This window comes from Glycine soja, chromosome 2, assembly GCF_004193775.1.
Source record: "Glycine soja cultivar W05 chromosome 2, ASM419377v2, whole genome shotgun sequence".
NCBI classification, from domain to species: Eukaryota; Viridiplantae; Streptophyta; class Magnoliopsida; order Fabales; family Fabaceae; genus Glycine; species Glycine soja.
The window spans coordinates 42,743,857-42,766,517 of NC_041003.1; the positions used below are offsets into that span (position 1 = coordinate 42,743,857).

At 31.0% G+C, this 22,661-nt stretch overlaps 1 protein-coding gene across 1 annotated transcript; it reads left to right on the plus strand.

Moving 5' to 3' along the window:
• Nucleotides 1–4,231: 4,231 nt before the first annotated feature.
• LOC114376518 lies at nucleotides 4,232–5,037 on the plus strand. Its single transcript, XM_028334684.1, has 4 exons — nucleotides 4,232–4,600; nucleotides 4,678–4,762; nucleotides 4,848–4,931; nucleotides 5,017–5,037. Exons 1-4 carry the CDS (start codon nucleotides 4,461–4,463, stop codon nucleotides 5,035–5,037), a joined length of 330 nt encoding a protein of 109 aa, XP_028190485.1. The 5' UTR covers nucleotides 4,232–4,460.
• The last annotated feature ends 17,624 nt before the right edge of the window (nucleotides 5,038–22,661 follow it).

The window sequence follows — 22,661 nt, forward strand, 5'->3', positions numbered from 1 at the left end:
AGTGTGATTTCTCTGAGTTCTGATTGGGTGGTGGAGTACACGTTTTATCCACACTCCTTCCTAATCTCACCCGTTTTTTTTCTTTCTCTATTATCTTATTTGATTTCTCATGTGACCCCATTCTCCTCATGCAAATCAAGGGTTGTGGTCTTTTAATTTGCGTTAAACGGTGAAATGGTTATTTGATTTTAATTTTGAAAAATTAATATTAATTTATTAATTTTTATTAGTGAAAATGATTTGAATTCACAATCCCTCTCCCCTTCTTCTTTCTTAAGTATCACTAAGTCAATTTTATAATTCAATATAAAAGTTTTTTGATGTGTAAAAATAATCTGTACTAGAATATTAGAATCAAATGTGATTTAAGATTTTGAAAAATACATGGGTTAATGTGATATTGTTTTAGTTTTTACAAGACGTGAAATGAAAATTACGTGTTTACATGTATTCAATTTGAGGAAATTAACAATTTTCACTTTGGATGGTGTTTATGGTTAATTATAATAACGTGATGGATCACATAGTGGTGCAGGAGTCATTGAGAGGGTAAGGGAATGAATATGAAAAATCATTGGGGGAAATATGAGAGATAGGTATTAAGTTATAACCAATGAGAGAGAAAAGATAAGGGGAAAAGAGATGGGGGCGTTGATATGTGGTAGGGATTGGATCCTTGGATTTCAGGGCTGTGTTTGCCACTACTTTCATGAGAAAGTCATGGACTATAGCTATGCTTGTATTTCCAATATCACAGTTAATAAGATTTTCAGGGTGCCACACAATAGATTAATTATTTGGCTTATAAATAATTTACATTAAAAAAACTAATATGATATCCATACTATTACACGCATTAAGTTGGTTTTTATGAATATTTTATAATTGATTGTATGTATCAAAATAAATCCACATAAATAAAGTATCAAATTTAAATTCTGTAAATAAAAAAAATAATTAAAATAAAAAAGCTCACTAACCATGATATGATTCCCAACAGAAATTAATCATTTGTGAAGTTGATAAATAATTTACATCAATAATATAAAAAAAATATTATATATGTTTCAAAACCAGGTAAATCATTCTCCAAAAACCTCTAAAATTGATATTGGTCATTCTTGTTTGACCGGACATTAAATTGCCTCTGTTATCCTTGAGTACAGAAGTATCTATGCAAGGTTGTGGGCTTGTGGCTGCCTCAGGGCCGATGATTCTCTTATTCTTATCCTATTTTTTATATTCTTGAAAAAATCATTTTGATTTAAATCATTAAGTAATAAATTTCGTACAAAAAAAATTAAGTGATAAATTTTATTATGTTATTTACAATTAATTTGTTAATAAGATTATGCAATTTAAAATTATGTACATACATAAATATTTATGTACGTTATTTAAGAAGTTTTTTTACTGTTAAGAAGTTTTATTACATTTAAAAGTTATAGGAACAGTATGAACTCTATATTTATTATGTTTAAGGTAAAAGTAAATGTAAAATATTTTTTAAAATAGTATGATCTCTATATTTACTTAATTAAAGTTATAGAATTCTAATAATAGTAAATGAATATAGAGATTACATTTCATAAAAACAGTATGATCTATCAAATTTTTATTATAAAAATGATAGTGATAAAATCATATATTTAATCAAAGATTAATTCTCTTGGTTCTTACCTCTTACAAACCAATTATCTCTTTTGATTTTAATTATTTTGTATATATATCATGTCAATTTATTTTTTATTCATAATTTACTTCAACAAATTTTAAAATATGAGATCATTGTTGACTTCTTGTAATCTTAATAGTTAAAAATTAGCTTAATTACACTTTTGATCACCAATTGCCAATTTAGAAACAAATAATAATAAAAATAATAGTAATAAAATTATTAATAATAAGAAATATTTAAATATTAATGAACAATAAAACAAAACTATTCCAACGCCCAAAAATTAAAAGAAAACGGTTTATGGCTCGCCCAAACTTATTTGCAAACAAATAGAGTCCAATAACACAACTCCAGTCTAGAAACTCTAACCAAAGAAGAGAGATACAAGGGTAAATTTACGTAAGGGGGCTTATTTTAAAAAGTATTTACGGGATGAGGTCTGTTTCAAAAGAAATAACGGAGGGGGTCTGTTCTTGGGTGTAACCCGCCATTGAAACTGGCGACAAGGCTGAAGCCGCCATTGCCACTGGCGGCAAAGGTGGAGAGAGGCTGGTATCGTCACTGGTAGTGGTGATATAGGCCACGTAGGAGGGAGAAAGGACAGTGTCGCCAATGGGAATGGCGACACACCACCAGCTGGAGCCGCCATCAGGACTGGCAGTATAGTCCACGTGGGACTCGCCCACAAGGCTGGCGAGACAGCCATGCTTCACGTGAAGCTTCAGAGGCTTGTAGGGCTTCAACTTTTCAGGCTTGCAGGCTTCAATGTTCTGCTCTCCATTGTTTAGGGATGCAGCATAGCATTGTTTAGGGATGCAGCATATACAGAGTAGGATTTGAGTAGCTTTTGACCATTATATACGCTTTTCTTCTATAAAATAACTTCAACGTAAACTTTGGATTCACACTTCTTTTCTTCTACCTTACTTTGTTTTTCTCCATTCTTGAATTTCTTGAGTGTTCTGCGTGTTGTTGGTGCTTTGCTTTTGCTGAGTTTTTTTCTTCCATAGTTCATAATTCCTAATTGGCTGGTAAGTGATTTTCTTAAATAACATTTATATATTATGATTTATATATTCTGTTTGTTAATATTTTTAAAATAATAGGTTAGCTAGATAGGTATTGTAAGTTTAGGTTAATTAAGATTAATAGGTATTGTAAGGTTAGGTTAGTTATTATTATTAATAAATTAATAAGTATGTTGTTATTAATTTTTATGTAGTAACGGATATTTGAAGAGTTAGTTAGTATAAAAATATTATTTAGTTTGTAGTATATATTTTTAGATTTGTAGTATATATTTGAAGGTTAGTTTGTAGTATATATATGATATTTTAGTAAGCCACAACCAAACGTTCCGACACACTTAATATTAGCCTTAGAAATATTAGGCACACACGTAATATTAGATAAGGTAGAAATATTAGGTATAAATTAATATTAGCGTACATATTTGTAAATTTTAGATAGACATAAATTTTTAGTTTTTATAATATTAAGCATGTTACACGTAAATAAATAATTGTAATATTAGAGATACGTAAATTTGCTTTATTAGTGTTATATTTTTGTGTGTTATATATTTTTGTATGTTATATATAGATAGTATAGTTTTAAATAAATGAATTAATAAGTTAATATTGTTTGAGTTAATAATTTTTAGTTTTTAGTTTTTAGTTATATATATATATGATCAGTGTTAGTTTTAGTTTGTAGGTTAATATTAATTGTTTTAGGAAATTTATGTTATTAAATATATGATAGATTGTACATTATTATAATTTTTGTATATATATTTTTAAATAATTTTTTGCATTTTAATATTTGTTTGTATTATAAATAATTTGTTAGTCCATATTTTATTCAATTATTTTTTTGTTAATTGTAGAAAAAAAATTATTTATTTAAAGTTTTGTTCACATGTATTTTAATGTATGTATAGAATATATTAAAAATTGGCCAGTTTGATTTTTTTCAAATTTATTGTTATATATTTAATAATGTTTTTATAAATGTGTGTAGTTTAATTTAATTTATATTATCTACAAATAATGTATTATATTTTTTTTTTTTAGTAGCAATGGCATCTTCATCATCATCTTCATCACATGTTAACATTAAGTCTGGCCCCATCGATGCTGATGTATTATGGATGCAACCTAAACATGTTTCAGAACATGTTTGGAATGGGGAAGAAGATAGGAAATTACATATCAGACGAGCTGTCCCCACGTATCAAGGGGAAGAACAAATTCCTGAGCAAATTTTTCCTTTTCTTCTACAATCTGGTTTCGCCTGGATTATCAAGATGGGGTACTTAAAAATAAATGCCTCATTAATTAGTGCTCTGATAGAAAGATGGAGGCTGGAAACACATACCTTTCACATGAGATGCGAAGAATGTACTATTACTCTCCAAGACGTCTCTGTATTGTTAGGTATAAGTGTGGATGATTTACCATTAATCGGTCCAACAAATCTTGATTGGGCTGATTTATGTGAGGAATTACTGGGAGTCAGACCACAAGAAGATGAAATTAGAGGCAGTGTGGTTAAATTAAGTTGGCTGGCTCACCATTTTGCCCAAATAAATAATGACGACGACGAAGAACAAGTACGAAGGTTTGCCCGTGCATGGATATTGAGATTCATTGGAGGTGTCTTGTTCGTTGATAAAAGCAGTAACAAAGTTTCGCTAAGATACCTTCAATTTTTACGTGACTTTGAAGAATGTGGCAGATATGCATGGGGAGTTGCCATACTTGGTTTTCTATCCAGAGAGATGTGCAATGCCACCGATTATAAAACTAAATCAATTGGAGGTATGTGCATCTTACTACAAATGTGGGCATGGGAACGATGTCCAACCTTGGCTCCAAAGAGGACTCCTTCCCAAGTAGAAAATACACCACTGGGGCATAGGTTAGTCATTTTTAGCAGCGTCTTTCATTTCAATAGAATAAATGGTTTTAGCATATATTAAATTTTAATCTTTGTAGGTGGCTGCGACGTGGAAACCAACATATCGGCAATGATGATGTGAGAGTTTTTCGTCGCAAGTTAGATATTATGAAACGTCATGAGGTAAGAACATGTTATTCTATTTGTAAAATAAAAAATTATATGTGTTATTTTACTAAAATGTTCATAACTATGTTGTTATATGCAGTTTGTGTGGGAGCCGTACCCATCAACCGTAATATCACTGTTGCCTCCCGTTTGTTTAGTCGGAAGTTTCGCGTGGTACGCGGTGGTGCCACTAATTTGTTTCCAAGTTATTGAGTGGCACCAACCGGATAGAGTATTGAGACAATTTGGGATGCAACAACCAATTCCAGAGTCTCCTTCACAACCCTTAAACATTCATGGCATAACATTGAAAGGGAAACATGACGAAAATTGGAGGCAATTGTTCGCCCCAATGATTGATCAGTGGAATAATCGCCATGCATTTAGGGTCGACGCTTATCCCCGACAAGAAGGCCTATTGAGTTTTAACTCAGACTACATGGTCTGGTATAGGCGAAAGACAAAGATGTTTGTTGACCCAGCAAATGCAAAGACGGCTACATTGGTATTTTTTAATTTTTTTCAAATTTTAACTTGAACTTTTATTTAATGATAGCCATTAATTTTCTTACCCTTATAAATGCAGGGTGAAGTTGCGGAGGCATTACAATACATGGTGTCTCCTCAAGGGAGGAATACATGCACATTTGATGATCTCGTGCCTTATGTGGAAAGAATTACAATTTTATCCGAAGAGCAAGAAAGAGTCACTGAGCCAGTGTCACATGGTCCCACATCAAAGCATCAATTTCCTGCACAACAGTTTCACATGCTTCAGTTAAGTATTGAAACTCAGGGGATAGACAGAAGAAGGGACACTGTTGAAGCGGAAGAATATTCCCAACAAATGGCGGAGCGTGGCCATAGAATGTATTACATGCCACAAACATTTGCTGAGTATCCGACACAGATGTATCAATATCCTTTTCAGGGTCATCACACTGATACTTCTGCAAGCCAGCAATCGTTCGGTGGTGTTGCGGAAACACAAGCTCATTTTTCATGGCCCACAATGATCCCTTCACAGCAATATCATGGCCCAATTCCAACACCTAATGCCCCGTTAGGAACACAATGGAATGTACCGGGACAAATACCTAATACGGGTGACTTATTCGGTGTTGATTTGCAGCCCGAATTTTCTGCGGAGGCTGATGAAGAAGAAGCGGGGAGGCATCGGGGCAGAAGAAATCCTGATCGCCAAGCACGAAGATGGGATTGACCATGTGGCACATCCTCACGACATCACGGACACCAAAATGAATGATTTGCATGTCTTCGTTTATTAAGGCTTTGTTGTATATTTGTAATTTGACATTCATGGCGTAATGTATGATATTCAGTTTATTAAGGCTTACTTATGGATAATATTTATGTCGTGTATCAAACTATAATAATCAATGAACCCTAAACCAAATAAAACTCAAAAACTAACCCCTAAAATAAAAAACCTAAGCCTAACCCTAAAAAATAAGAACTAACCCTAACCCCTAAAATAAAAAACTAACCCTAACCCCTAAAATGTTCAGAACTAAACCCTAACCCTAAAATAAAAAAACTAACCCTAACCCTAAAAAATAAGAACTCAACACTGACCCTTAAAATAAAAAACTAACCCTCACCCCTAAAATGTTCAGAACTAAACCCTAACCCTAAAATAAAAAAACTAACCCTAACCCTAACAATTAAGAACCAACACTGACCCTTAAAATAAAAAACTAACCCTCACCCCCAAAATGTACAGAACTAAACCCTAACCCTAAAATAAAAAAACTAACCCTAACCCTAACAATTAAGAACTAACCCTAACCCCTAAAATAAAAAAGTAACCCTCACCCCCAAAATGTTCAGAACTAAACCCTAACCCTAAAATAAAAAAACTAACCCTCACCCTAACAATTAAGAACCAACACTAACCCTTAAAATAAAAAACTAACCCTCACCCCCAAAATGTTCAGAACTAAACCCTAACCCTAACAAAAAACGAACTAAAGCCTAACCCCTAAAAATTAAGAACTAAACACTAGCCCTTCAAATAAAAAACTTAGCCCTAACCATAAAATAAAAAGAACTTAGCCCTAACCCTTAAAATAAAAAACTAAACCATAACCCTTAAAATAAAAAAACTAAAACCTAACACTTAAAACATAAAGCGTAAACCCTAATCACATAGTTCTAAACACTAAACCAAAGGCTTAGACCCTAAACACTAAACCAAAATACTTAGACACTAAACCATAATGACTAAGTCCATAGTTTGTCATTGTAGATAGTTAAAAAAAAAACTAAGGTAGACAAAATACTTAGACACTAACGTTTCTAACTAACGATCAACACCAATGTCACTCAACCTCGATTGATCCACTCCATTTATTTCAACTTCTAAATGTAATTTTATTTCATTAGAAGCACACATTCAACAAAAAGTAACTGACGATTTCATTGAAGACCAACAAGTAAATACATTGAACAAAACCTAAAGCAATACAAGTCAGGCATGTAACATACATAAATCAATTAAATGAATTACTCCCACGGTCAGATTGCATTGGACATCGGCGCCTATTGTGCCCTTCAGCTCCACATCTACTACATTTTTGTCGGTGGTCAGATGGTTCGACCCAATCCATCTCATTCCTTATCCTTGTTGATTTTGGCCGACCTTTTGCACGAATTGTAGTTAGGTCAGGGATTAGTGTCCATGCCTCATCAAAAGGAGGAATTGCCGCTTCATTCCCAAGAGGCCACCACTGTGCGGAGTATGCTTTTAAGATGTGCTCATTGGTGTAAACAACATCTATATATTGGTAGTAGTTCATGCTCACGTAACCACAAGCTGCAATAATGTGTGAACATGGATAGTGAAGCGCAAAATACCTTCCGCATTGACAATAATGGCCATTCAAGTTAACTGCCCATTTTTGTCCGCCATGTTGCGTTATAGGATTGAAGGTCTCCTCTACTTCAAACCTTGTCGAGTGGATATCATACACGCGAACGATGTGCGAACAAGCTTGTTCTTGATTTTTCCTAAGTTCTGTAACAAGCTTAGAACAATAAACTTGGCCTTCTCTTAATTGTCTTTGGGATTGGCGACTACGATCAACAAAGTACTTTCGGCACCTACTATATGTTGACTTGACCAACGCTGTTATTGGAATGCTGCGACAATCTTTCAACACCTTATTCACACATTCTGATAAGTTGGTTGTCATGTGACCATATCGTCGTCCAGATGTATCGTAAGCCATGCTCCATTTTTCCTTTGAGATTCGATCAATCCATCTTGCTATGGCTGGACTCAATTGACGAAATTTTTCTAAGTTTTGATCAAACACATGCTTGCAAGGAGTGTACGCTGCATCAAATTTGTTATCATCAAAAGTTGTACGTCGACATGAAACTCAAATTAAATTAATGTATAAAATAAACCTTACCCAATTTCTTGAACATCTCTTTTTGTTTCGCGTTGTTGAATTTGCGATTGAAATTGCTGGCTATGTGTCGGACGCAGTACACATGATAACCGTGGGGAGGTTGCCAACCAAGTGCTTCATTAGCGACAACAGACTTTATACTCATGTGACGATCAGATATTAGACAAATTCCATTCTTATCTGTGACGTGTTCACGCAAGTGGGCCAAAAACCATGACCATGCTGTTAGCGTCTCGCCTTTGACCACGGCGAATGCTAGAGGAAAAACACCACCATTTCCATCTTGCGATGTGGCCATTAACAGGGTCCCACGGTATTTGCCGTATAAATGTGTGCCGTCAACTTGTATGATTGGCTTACAGTACTTAAAAGCCTCCTTGCATTGACCAAATGTCCAAAATACTCTATGAAATTGACGATGTTCGCGACTCACCCTATTACCAACAATAAAATCGTCATGTAGTATTTGAAAGTAAGAGCCAGGAGAATGATTTTGCATGTGTGTTAGCCATGACGAGAGTTTCGCATACGACTCTTCCCAATCGCCATATTCAATTGCAATCGCCTTTTGTTTGGTCATCCATGCTTTTCTGTATGAAACCTTATAGGAAAATTCACTATTTATCATTTCTTGAATCAAAGAAATTTTTATTGATGGATCTTCTCTGATCATGCCTGTAATTCAAATAAGTAAATAAAATTACAAATTAAAATAACAAATAACACAAAAGTAGGATAATATGAACATAAAAAACGTACCTACTACGCAAGTCGCAATTAAATTTGAATCAAGCTTCTCATGGTCTTGTGTCATAGTCATATTTAGACATGTGTGCGGTCCACCCCATTGTGTCACTTTCCATGCATCAGTTTTTTTGGATAAAATTGCCCTCATATAAAAAGGGCAAGGAGACTCTTCGGTGTTGTCGGGGCAACAAACGATATATTTGTGTGATTTCGTTTCAACAACCTTAAAACTTTGATGCACCTTCATCACATATTGTTTGAGTGCATTTTTGACCGCATCTTTACTGTCAAAATCCATGCCAACATATAATTCTTGTCCAACATTAAAAGTCGTTGGCATGTCCAGACCACAAATGTCATCCTCGTCCAGATGACTCCAATTGATATTATTATAATGCATAGCATCATTCCAAAATGAATTTTGAATTTCTGGTACACCTAATAATTTATAAAATAAAATCACGTCAACAAACTACTCCTATTTAGTTACCATTAAATACAATTCTCATAAAAAGATAGATGTATTCAACTAATTTTGTATTTCACAAACATTTACCTTCGCTTGGGTGAACAATTGAAGCTGGTTCAACGATGTCAGTGACTTCATCGTCTGTATGAGATATTCCATCATCACTATCATCTTCATCGAAAGACTCTTCAACGTATGAGTTAGATGTAAGATAATCATCATCATCATCATCATCATCATCATCAACATGTAAATTGATTATATTTCTTGGCAGTTCCGACTCATGATGAGATACATTACGTCCACATGACGTAACAGAATTTGCAGCATGAAACATAGAACCACCAGCAACATCCTTTTCTACGTACAACTCTAGAACTGACATTTGTTGTTGTTGTTGAAAACTTTCGATCATAGTTTCAACATCTTCGTCATCACAAATTTGCAACGCAACATATTTTCCTGAAACTAAAAATCTACAACTTATAGTAGAAATAATTTCATTATTTTCTAACTTTACCTTATCTCCAATTTTTTTTTCAAAGCATTGAAACTAATTTTGCGTTTAATATGAATGGCCTTTTTATTGCCTTCAAATATTACACCATCATTGTCTTCATATACTCTTCCGTTGAAATACAACACTGTAATAATTGAATTCATGATATACCTACATCAACAAAATTAAAAATAATTAATCATAACAACAGTCTTTTTAAAATAAATAAGTGTATCTGCTTGCTGCATCTACTAAATTAAATTTAAACTTAAACTTAAAATACAAATTAAAATAAGTAAACATTATTAAAAAATTACTTCAACGTAAAAAACCTAATTACAAATTGGCTTAAACTTCACGTGTTAAAATTTGTTTCTAAATAAAACAATTATTACTTCAATTAATTATTTTGTGAATCATAAAAATAAAAAAATTTATTTGCTTCCTCTAGTAAACTTAAATAAACATTGAGACGTCATTCTAAAAAAAAAAACAAAATTACTCATACGTCAAATTAAATAATTCAAAAAAAATTCCTTCAAAAACTTAAAGACTCACATATAATATTTATAACCGAAAGGATCACACGTCAAATTTCTTCTAAGCCACAAAAACCATGAACAAAGAGGATTACAAATAATTAGTCATACTAATTTTAAAATAAAAATTCTAATTAAAAAAAATTCACTTAAACTTTACCTTCAAATTTTAGTCTAACAAATCAAATTATTACTTCAATTAAATATTTTGTCAATGATACAAATATAAACTATTTATTTGCTTGCTCTATTAAACTTAAACTACACATTCATACTTTATTCTAAAAAAATTACTCTAATTAAATAATTTATGAAAAATTCCTCAACTTCACAAAAAATTTCAGACACAAAATAAAAGGGTTATAAATGAAAGGATTACACTTAAAAAAATTTTAGACGGAACATAATTAAAATTACAATTTTTTTATTAACTTATACTATATTTTATAATTAAAATTACAAATTTTTTTGTTGTTAACTTATACTATATTTTATCACAAGTAAAATGAAACTTCGTTTTTAACTCTAAACAAACCACAAAATAGTTAAGAAATAGCATCTAATTAGTTTTTGTCTTAAATTAAATTATATTTCAAATAATACCAAAACAATTCTATATGTCAAATACGAAAATTAAATTCATTCACAAAAACAGTTAAAAAAAGGCTTACAAATAATTACTGCTAATAATTTCTAAATTAAAAATCTAATTTACAAAATTAATGCAATTTGACCTCCAAATTTTATTCTAACCATAAAATTTATTACTTCAAAATAAAAAATTTATACATGAGAAATAAACAAAACTAAATAAGACTTTCTTTAAATAAATATAAAATACTTACTATAGAATCAACAAATTTCAAACTTCAAACGAAAGTCTTTCTTCCTCTCTTCAGTTTCTTACTCGCATTCAGTATGAAATTTTGCAAGTATTGAGTATCATTGCAAGTGCTCTATTTAAACAAAATTTACAAGAAGAAAGCTGAAGCTATCTCTTAATTTACACGCCATTAAACTATATGCATGTGAATAAGGTGTAGCATCTCTGAACCCCTAACCTGTGAACATTTACAGCTAGCTTTGAACCCTATTTCAGACCTTATGTTTAGTCTCATCATGAACAAGGAGAGCATGCGCAACCTGTGAACATCTACAGCTAGCTTTGAACCCTATTTCAGACCTTATGTTTAGTCTCATCATGAACAAGGAGAGCATGTGCAACTTCCTACGTTGAGTATCATTGCAACTGCATTATTTAAACAAAATTTACAACAAGAAAGCTGAATATCTCTCAATTTACACTGAACCCTAACCTGAATAACCAACCTGCTGCTTCTCGTCATGAACAGGGAGCATCTCGCCAATGCTAACGGCGAGATTGCCCTAGCCTGCGTGGAGCCCTATCTCGCCATCACGGTGGGCGAGTCCCACGTGGACTATACCGCTAGTCCTGATGGCGGCTCCAGCTGGTGGTGTGTCGCCATTCCCATTGGCGACACTGTCCTTTCTCCCTCCTACATGGCCTATATTGCCACTACCAGTGACGATACCAGCCTCTCTCCACCTTTGCCGCCAGTGGCAATGGCGGCTTCAGCCTTGCCGCCAGTTTCAATGGCGGGTCACACCCAAGAACAGACCCCCTCCGTTATTTCTTTTGAAACAGACCCCATCCCGTAAATACTTTTTAAAATAAGCTCCCTTACGTAAATTTGCCGAGATACAAGGTAGATTTAAGTCGCGGATAATAATAATAATAATAAAAAAAGTAGACCAGGTCCAATCTAGCAAAAGAAAAAAGGAAAAAAAAATAATACAAGAATGTTTTAAAACTTGACTTGGACCGTTCGATAGATCAATCCGACGAAGAATCAGTACTATCCCTGCTTTGATTTGATAATTAGATCAAGCACGTGACCCCATAATGATGTCATCAAATTGGTGCAAGTTAAATATCTCATGGATGATTTCATAGGTTGTTTGGATGAAGCAATTTAATAGGGAAATTTATTTTTTTAAGGAATTTAAAATAATTCATGATAAAATAGTTTATTTAGATAGAGTATTTGAAATGAAATTTAATTTTTGGTATTTTTATGAGGTGATTGACTAAAATAGTGGGATTTCAAATTCTCTAAAAAAATATTGAATTTGAAATTCTTTTTTTGGAGATGCTCACTCTAATTTACATTCTTGCTCACGACTCTTTCTCGGTCGCGACTCTTTCTCGCCCAACACTCACAACTACGAGTGACCAAAGTTTTTACGGTTGATATCGACGTAAGTTGTTTTTCACTAACGTTGGCCGAGGTTTTTGCCGACGTCAGTTAGGTTTTTCTTACCAACATCAGCCAAAGTTATTTTTAGCTAATATTGGCTTGGGTTATTTTTTAGCCGATGTTAGCTAGGGTATTTTGGCTTATGTCAACTAGATTTTCTTAATCGACGTCGGTTAAGATTTTTTTGCTGACATCGACTAGGATTTTCTGGCTGACATCAGCCAGAGCTATTTCTTAACCACATTAGTTAGGTTTTTTGGTTGATGTGGTCTAGGGTTTTTTCTACTAACACCAATTAGGTATTTTTCACCGACATCAGACATGACTATTTTTAGTTGACATCGACTAGGTTCTTACCGTCGACATTCACTAGAGTTTTTTCGGTCGATATCAGTCAGAGCTATTTTTTAGCCAACATCAGCTAAGGCTATTTTATAGTCAATGTCGGGTAAGGTTTTTTGTCCGACATTGGTCAAGGCTATTTTTTAGCCAACTTCGATTAGGGATTTTTTGACCAACGTTGACCAATGATGTTTTTCAGCTGACATCAGGTAGGTTCTATTGATCGACATCGACCAAGCTATTTTTTAGCCGATATTAGGTAGATTTTTTTGTCAATGCTTGCTAGGATTTTTTAAGTCGACGTTGGCTAAAAATAGCCTTGGTCAATGTCATTTGAAAAGATCCTAGCCGGTATCGGCCAAACAAACCCTAGCTGGCGTTGGTAAAAAAGCCTAGCCAACATTGACTGAAAAATAGACTCAACCAACATTAGCCAAAAAATAGTCCCAACTTATGTCAGCTGACAAATATTCCCGGCATACTTTGACAAAATAATCCTATTTGATGTCGACCGAAAAATAGTCTTGGTTGATGCTGGTTTAAAAACATCATTGGTTGTGGTTAGGTAAAACAACCCTAGTTAAAATTATCAATATTTTGTATTTATAAATTATTAAAAATTGAAAATATTTTTTAATTAATATTTCAAAATTAGATTGTGTTTATTTTTTATAAAGTTTAATATTAAAATTTCATCTATTCAAAATATAAAATTGAAATTTTGCGTATGGAGGAAATTAAATTGTCCTATCCAAACAAAGAATTTAAAATAGAAGAAATTTGAATTGATTTATCCCAAAATGTTAAAAATGAAGGAAATTAAAATGAAAGTAATTCAAATTCTAGGCATTTCAAATTTCTTGAAATTTTGAAATTCCTGATCCAAACACAAGGTTAGGGTTCAAAACCAAGGATTTGGATTCTCTCTCATTCAAAGTAATTGGAGGGTATCCAATTAGAGTATTTTTTACTCTTAGATGAGATAAATGGTTGAGATTTATTTTTTACTAAACTCATCGTTTCAATAACATAAGGCTCAAACCCTAACTTTGATTTTTCCCTTTTTAGATCGTGATAATGACTTCTCATATTCTTTTTGTGGCAGTTTAGAATTGTCCTCCTCCTTCACAACTCTTTGGATTACGCACTCCTCTCCAAAACCAGAGATGAAAGAGGAAGATCGAGCAAGCAAGTTCAACACTGTCGTCGCATTGAGCATACAACAATCCATTCAAATTCTCATCTCCATTGCACTCTTGAAATCCTCGCCCAAGAACAACAACCCACTCACACCCATCAAACTTGTTCGCCGCCAAAACAACGTCGTGCATTGTTGGTTACATTCTTGTACAAACAAGATTTCACTGCGCAACTCCTTTGACACAAGTATCCGTGTGCGAGGTGCCTCTAGTGGTGCACAAGATCATGGTTATTTAGGTTTTAGTTTAGTTCTTTAGATTTGCAAATTTCCCTTCAAAATTAATATATGTTGTTTATATAACTCAAATTACAATGAGAATGGGAACAAACATATATGAAACTGTTAGGGAGGGAGTTAAGCTTCAGGGCCACATGGTGAGGATGAACGAACACACTTATTGTCACAAAGAATGACTTTGGTGGAAAAATGAAAAGAAATAGAGACACAAAGACGTGCTTGATAAAAACAAACATTTAAGGGAGTATAATTTTTTTTTAAATAATGAGTTCACAAAAAAAAAAAGATTTATCTCAATACCTAAGTTTATGGGGAAAAGAAGTAGTTACGTCACTGACGTGTGAGACTGAGTGAAACAATGAGTTTATGAAAGAATAAATCTCAGTTGCTCATCTCATCAACGGCCAAAAATACTCTAATTGGAGACTCTCCGATTATTTTGAGTAGGAGAGGATTCAAATCTGAAAAGCGGTAAGGAGACTATTGGACTTAAATTATGCAAGATAGAAAGTTGAAAACTCCAATTTTCGACCTACACGTTAATTGGTTTAGATAAAATATACTTGAACAAGAGCTTGTTTGCAAAAATTTCTCCATAAACATTTATAGGATAAGAAAATAAGAAAAAAAATAAAAATAAGTTTTTTCATAAGTTAAAATTAACTTATACATAAGTTAAAAATCAAATTTTGATGAAGTTAATATGAGAGTTTCAACAAATTAGATTTATGAAAAAGTTTATTTTAGGGCTTGTTTAGGGTATTTAGTTGTAAGTTTAAAAAAAAATTAAAACAAATTTTTAAAATTTAGTTTTAATTTTATAAAAAATAGTTTCAAGATAATATTATTTTAAAACTTTCAATCCTATTAAAATTAGTTTAAAGGTGTGTTTTCTATGGTGATGATAACAACAACAACGACTATGTTGGTGTCGTGGTGGTAGAGTAAGTTCCAATGGTGCTGGTAGTAGTGGTTGGTGGTGCTGGTAAAGGTAGTGATGGTAGTGGTGCCAATTATGATAATGTGATAGTGTTGGTGGCCGTAACAATAATGATAGCGATGTTAGTAGTGGTGATGACAATTCTAGTGCTAGATTGGGGGGTTAAACAAAGCAATCAGACAAAATCAATAAAATAGATATCTATATAGATAGATAATTTGAAACAAAATCAATTAAAATATGGAAAAGGTACTCTAGGGGGGATTTTTTGTCTTTTTCTAGAGTCCGATTCCTATTCCTTCTTGTTTGTGTCGAAATAGAAATATTCTAAAAATATCAATAAAATAATCTTTTTTAACCCCTTCCTGAAAAATCCTATATCTTAGTTTCTATTTTTTTCAACTTAGAATATTTCTGCCATATAATATGTTATTGCATATAATACGTAGTGAACAAATAAAAAGAGAGGGGGTTGGGGAATTTGATTAAACAAATTGAATTTCTTCAATTAACTTGTAAAAAAAAAAGAATGAAATTGAGTTTTTTGAAACATCGGAAAAAGTAATCGTTTATATGAATAGAAAAATATTAGAATTATTAATAACTCACCTGGGATCCACTCTTTCAAGAAGAGTGGTTGTCAAATAGCTCAATTTTTGTTAAATGTGTTTTGCTTCAAAAATTACATTTAAAAATCAAAAATAAAAAACTCACAATCACCATAAATGAGCCTTAACTTTTTTTCTTTTATTTTCTTCTCTTAAAAACACTTATCAAGAAGTTTATCTAACTAATCCTATATCCTTCTACAATATTATCTTTCTAACTTTTATAGTTCCTTTACATGATAAGTATTAGAGCACCCTATGTTTTCTTCCAATCGCGAATTGCAAGAAGCAACCCTCCTTTTTTTTGTCAACATATAGAAAATCATCTAACTTTTACATTTTCATAATCTTGTACTAAATGATATTAAATCTGTTTGATCACATATTTGCCACGTGATTTTTAAGTAACTTTTTTCCCAAAACACCATCGTCTTCTTCCCTAAAAAATTACTACATTTGAGAATTTTCAAGAACAATAAAGAACACTCGAACACATGAAGGCAAAGATGAAGCCAAAGTGAGAAGAAAGAAAACAACACGCATTGGATGAATAATTGGAAGATATCTTCATACTACGGGAACAAAGAGGCATTGTAGATGATCCTTACCCTCTCTCAAATTATGGATCCCACCCAATACTAGAAAGAAAAAAAAGCACAATAATCTAAAGTGATCATAAAATTTAGCTTTATAAAACACAAGATATATGTTGCCTATGTTCAAATTCAAATCCAATACTTTTGTTAACACCAACAAATTTCTAAAACTTTCTTATTGTCCAAATTAACAAACTTAGAACCATTCTAGAAGTATCAAAGATTATATAAACTTGTATGGAACTTGTACTTCTTCCATGTTAGCTTCGAAGATGAGCCGATGGTGTAATGTTTGTAGTGTCAGTTCCCTGCTTCAGTCACCTCCCACTTGTATTTGACTCTTTCTGGGATGGTGATCTTGTCACCAGCAAAAAAAAACAGTAACATGTTTACAATTTGGGAAAAAAAAAACTTTACTTTTCCTGACGTAGATAATAGTAATTCCCGAGGAGGTGACGTCAAACTTTCCAACAAGCTGATAAAAAATAACATTTATTTACTTGAGGCTTCATCATCAGCCGTTGCGGTCGCATCAGGACGATTGACTCCTCCTACAACGACGCCACGTTCACCATCTATAAATTTGAGGTTATATATCATCCTTTCTTTTTAATATTGTTTTATTTAAAATTTAAACGAGGACTTATTTTGTTTTGTTTTATTGAAAAAATATTAAAAAGATATAATATATTTTAAATAATAAAATATTAAAAATATATATAACATATTAAATAAAATCATAAAAAATATATACCATATTAAAAAACTAATAACAAGCAAAATTAGAATTATTTATGTAAAAATAAATAAATATTTTTTTTACTTTTAAAAATTTAGAAAACAAAATAAAATAAAAAAATTACCGTAAAAAAATTTAAAAATTTTATTATAAAAACTTTTACGAAAAAGTTTATAACTTTTATTAAAAAAAAGTATTACAAAAGTCGTAATACCAAAATAATAAAAAGAAGCTTTTAGAAATTTGAAGTCGTAAAAGAAAAAAAATAAGGATTACGACTTTAAAATTATAAAATAAAGATTATATTGAAGTTGTATAATTATTTACAATTTTTCGGTTAAAAAACAAAAAATAGGTTATACTAAAGTCGTAAAAGCAACGATTTATGTCCTTCAATAATTAATTTGAAACTCAACCCTATATGAAAAATACCAACAAAAAAATACCCTTTCAAGTAAAAAAAAGCCTCCATTCTACCTACTCAAAGATATCACTAAAGGTGTGATTCCATTCCACATTCTTTTATTCTTCATTATTCCTTTAAAGTTGTCTCTCTTCTATATTTCAATAATTTCTTAAAAACATTACTTAATATCGATAGAATAGAGTCAAAGTAATGTAAAAAAAAGTTATTTATTGTAATTTAAGTAAAACACAAGAAATATCATTGTAATTTGCTCTAAGTATTAAATACATTTTATATTTTCAATGCATTAAAACTATTTTATGTTTTATTTAATAATTTCTTTATAAAATAATAAAAGGATTTATATCAACATTTACAAGAAAATACAACATTACTCAATTTGCTTTTATTTCAAAAACTAAAAATATAACTAAATTAATGCAGGTTAGTATGTAAAATGATGTCTGCATTGTTGAACTCAAATAGTCAACCATTGACAAATATACAAAGAAATAGAACGATTTTTTTTTTTACAGAAAAAAAGAAATAAACTTCCGGAATTCATACACTATTTTTTATAGTGTATAGTGACAGTAGCTTATTTATAAAGATGTGTATGTTTTTAAAACTAATTTCGTTCTATTTATAAAAACCAAATTTCATAAATAACTTATTTTTGACATAAATTTTGTATTTAAAAAATTTAATTTGTTAGAATATTTAAAGAACAAAAGCTGACACACTATCCTATTCTTTAGGTATTGATTAAGGATCTAAAATATAAAGATTTTTAATATAACGAATTATTTTTCTATCACGAGTTTAATATATTTTTATTTTTTAACAAAAACTTTGCATTTTTAACCTTTTAACTTATCACTTGATGCTTATGATAGAAAAACTGAACTTTCAATCATTCTAATATATGTGTACTACAAATTTATTTTCTTAAATTTAAAACTTGATATTTATTGAAACGTGTTCACCATTGGCTAACTTTAGCCAAAAAAAAAATCATTGTATAGTTAGTTGAACTAATTTTTAGTTAAGATAGAACTCTTTTTACTGTAAAACTTTTGTCATTTACTAATTTTTCTGATCTGAAACTAAATTTAATTGGGCAGAAGAGGTTTTGAACACAAAGCCCAATAGAATTGGCCCACCTAACCCGTTTATTGGGCTTAGGCCGGCAGCTGCATTTTATCAATATAATTTTTCAGTTGAACTAGTAAGAGTTGGAAACTGCTAGCCAAATATCAGACCATGAGAAGAAATTGAGAATGTCAATCTCCATATAAGAACTACTATACAAGGAAAAAGAAGAAAGATTATGAATATTAATAAATTACTTGAGTGATAGGCACTAATATCAATAGGATTGATGTCAAGGAAAAATAATTTAACTACTAAGTATTTAAAAATTGTAAATAAAAATATTTTAATTATAAAAAATATACACATAATTAAGTTAAAAAAATTAAGTTCAAATTTTTAAATAAGAGAAGTTAAAAATGGCATATATCATTCTTCAAAGGAAAAGTAATTGTGAAATTAAGTCCTTATATTAATAAAGTCTAATCTAATTTAATAAACAAGGGTGATTTCTTTTAATGTTGGAATGGTACGTGTGTTTATGTAAGGGTTTTCACATAAGATTTAATTTTAAAATTTATAGATAAAAAAATGAAAACTTGACAAAAACACTACGTAAATGAATGATAAAGAGGTTGTTCAAGAGTACTATTCCACGAACTCAAAGTACAATTTTTTTTTTCAAATTGCAATTACTCAATTAATTCCTGCATGCCAAGGGGTCTCTAAGGGTGAGGGTTGCATACCATCCAGAAAAAAATGACATTTGGGTGATTCAAGGATGAAGCCTGAATTTTTGGGTCAAGGATGGCCAAAAGATGTTTAATTTGAGTAAAAAAAAAATTAATTATCACATGCATGATGTATGTAATAAATTTAATATACAATTATTATATTTTTGATAATCGAAAGAAATATATTACTCACATATTTAGACTTATCCATAAATCTAATCTATCTTTATTTTTCTCCATTTTGGCATTAATAAAAAAGTACAGGGTAGAGATCAAAAAGCTCTCCAGGTTGATTAATAAGTACATTATCTCTCCATTAGTTATCTGATGATGGTTCAGTGACTTGCATGTTGAAATATTTGTAGTGACAACACTCCTCCTAAAAACCTTGATGACACTGCAGAAACTTCAACTCCACTTCATTTAAAAACCTATACATTGGCAAAGCTTCTATATGTGACAAGGTGGAACCGTGCCCCGCCCCCTTCATGTTTTTAAAAAAAGTATATATATATATATATATGGGGTAGTGTTCATGTCGCTAAGTCGTGCCTCAGAAAAATAAAACCTAATTCAAAAGCATTCAAGTGTGAAAAATGTGAAAATGTAATCTCTCTGTCTTTTAGGTTTAGTATGAATTATGTAGTAACATTATATTTAAACCAAGTTGTTCGATATCCAAGTCAATGAACCCTAAACAAATTGATTCAATAAGAATTGAATGGTACAAGGATACAACTATGATAGATAATCAAGATTTAAAATAAATAAAAAAAATGTTATGTGACTACTTTAGAAATGAGATTTTTTTTATAAATTTTTTTTAACAAATTTATGTATTCTAATCTCAACCATTCATGATAAAATTTAATGATTAATATTTATTCCCCGAACTCTGATAACGTAAAAATCTCTCATAAAATACATTTTGTATATATGTGTGTTGTGTAAAAAATTTCAAATTAAATCTTTAAATAAGGAAACTTCTATAACATGCTTCATCAGTTCTTCTTCTTTCTTTGGAAAAAGTCAGTGACTAAGACTCACACAACAAATTCCAAAGAGAGACTCACTTAGGAGAGGCAAATATGAATTCTTTTTTTTTTTTTTCCTTCATGGTTCTCAGCTTCTCGCATAAAAGGTTACTTGTGCAAGACAATATGTATTGGTCAGTTTCATTATGGGAACTATGATTGAGTGTATATATGTTCCTGTTTTCTTCTTCTTTTCCTCTAAAATTTGGCATTGTTAAGTGGATATATCTTATGTGTTTTGTCATATTTTTTTGGTTTGATGAGAAATGATATATACATAAAAATAACTTGGTAGAAAATCATTGTATGATGAGTTGTTTTAAGTTTTTTTCTTTTCCTTTTTTTATATAACATAGAGAAAAAGTCAACGAATTCAGATGAAATTCTAAAATAACAAGTAATTTGTGAATAATATTTTTTAATTCAAATCTTATTTTGAATTTCCCAATTTTTTTCAAGCTCGCCACTGAATCTATAGCAGCTAAAGTTGAACAAATTCCAAGTCTGGAAGATCATCTGGAATAAAGCATTAAATAAGTAATTGAAATATAATTCACTATCAACCATAAAAAAAGGAATTTGGACTAATCCCCTTACCAAAATTGAATCATGCCATTTCGTTTATGTAACTAATTTCAGCTAATAAAAAAGCTTCAACTATTGATGTCATAGTAGCCTAGCCTAGTCAACTAATTTCTCCTAAAGTGATCGAAGTGTCTTAGATAATAAATAAATAAGTAAATAAATAAAAATACGAAATAATGGGGTAGGGGCCTAAAGGTAAACTTAAGTTTACATAGTTATACCAAAAAGATTTAATTTAGTTGTTTAAGGAAAATATGAGTTGTTGTAAACTATTTTAGTATCTGTTGTCGATTTCTATATGAAAAAAGTATAATTGTGCCATTAAAATGAGACCAACTTGTATAACGCATAAAAATAGTAAGTGGAGTTTACAGTTAGCATGCTTTACTCAATCCAATTATGAAGATGGGCCAAGTGGACTCGGTCCTTATATCAAATGATTATAAAGACATTAATCACGATTAAACTTTTTATTATCTAATAAATATTTTAAAAGATTTTTATTTAAATTTACGGTAGCTGCCCTATTTGTAGGAAATAAGGCTTTGGACGTAGTCTAGCTAGGCTAATTTTATAACAATCCTATTAAATATTAAATAAATGGCTTTACCTCTCACGTAGTGTAAGGTTGGCTAGCTAAAAGTAAACATCTGAGCAAAGAAATGTTATAGCTAGGTTACGTAAATTTAATGTTCTACTTTTACCTATAATCTTATCTTGGCTTCTAAGACACAAGTTGGACTAGTTGATACGCACGATATGTATTTCACTGGTCTTAATGACCGTAGCAATGTATAAGCTTCCGTATTTAATTTCTCAATTTGCCAGGATTAACATACACATTTCCATTACACATGCACCACACAACTCAGTTCAAGTCCAATTCAAATTGTTTCACTTGCCATGAAACTCTTAGTATAACATAATTTGCTTCCTTGACTCTATATTACCATTCAAACTTGAATTGTGGATGATTTTGTTACACGAGTGGAATGTTGGTAGCATGACAATGGTGGTGCTTCCGTATCATGAATATATAGCTAGGCAAGTTTTGTTTTGTGTAACTAAGAAGTATGGGATAGTTCTATTTGATATGTAACTAATTCTCCTTGAGTTGACCTATTTTAAGAAAAAGTGATTCCTGTGGATTTAACTCTATTATTAGGCCAAAAATTGAATAAAAAATTTGATCGAGATTCAATATTAGAATCACTTTTACTAATAACTTTTGATATTATTAGAGATACATTTAGATTAATTTCATTGAGTCGATCTAATTTCATCTAGACTCACTCTATTACTAAATTGGAGATCAAATCGTAAAATTTGATTCAAAAATTTAATTGTCCAACCACTTAATTATATCTATGATTTTTTATATTAATAGGGGAGCTTTCATATATATATATATATATATATATATATATATA

Bases quoted from the DNA above. Each gene is read 5' to 3' on its own strand.
- LOC114376518 (XM_028334684.1), top strand. From the start codon at position 4,461: ATGTGCAATGCCACCGATTATAAAACTAAATCAATTGGAGGTATGTGC. The intron at 4,601-4,677 runs GTTAGTCATTTT...TAATCTTTGTAG, and splicing joins AATACACCACTGGGGCATAG to GTGGCTGCGACGTGGAAACC. The intron at 4,763-4,847 runs GTAAGAACATGT...TGTTATATGCAG, and splicing joins ATATTATGAAACGTCATGAG to TTTGTGTGGGAGCCGTACCC.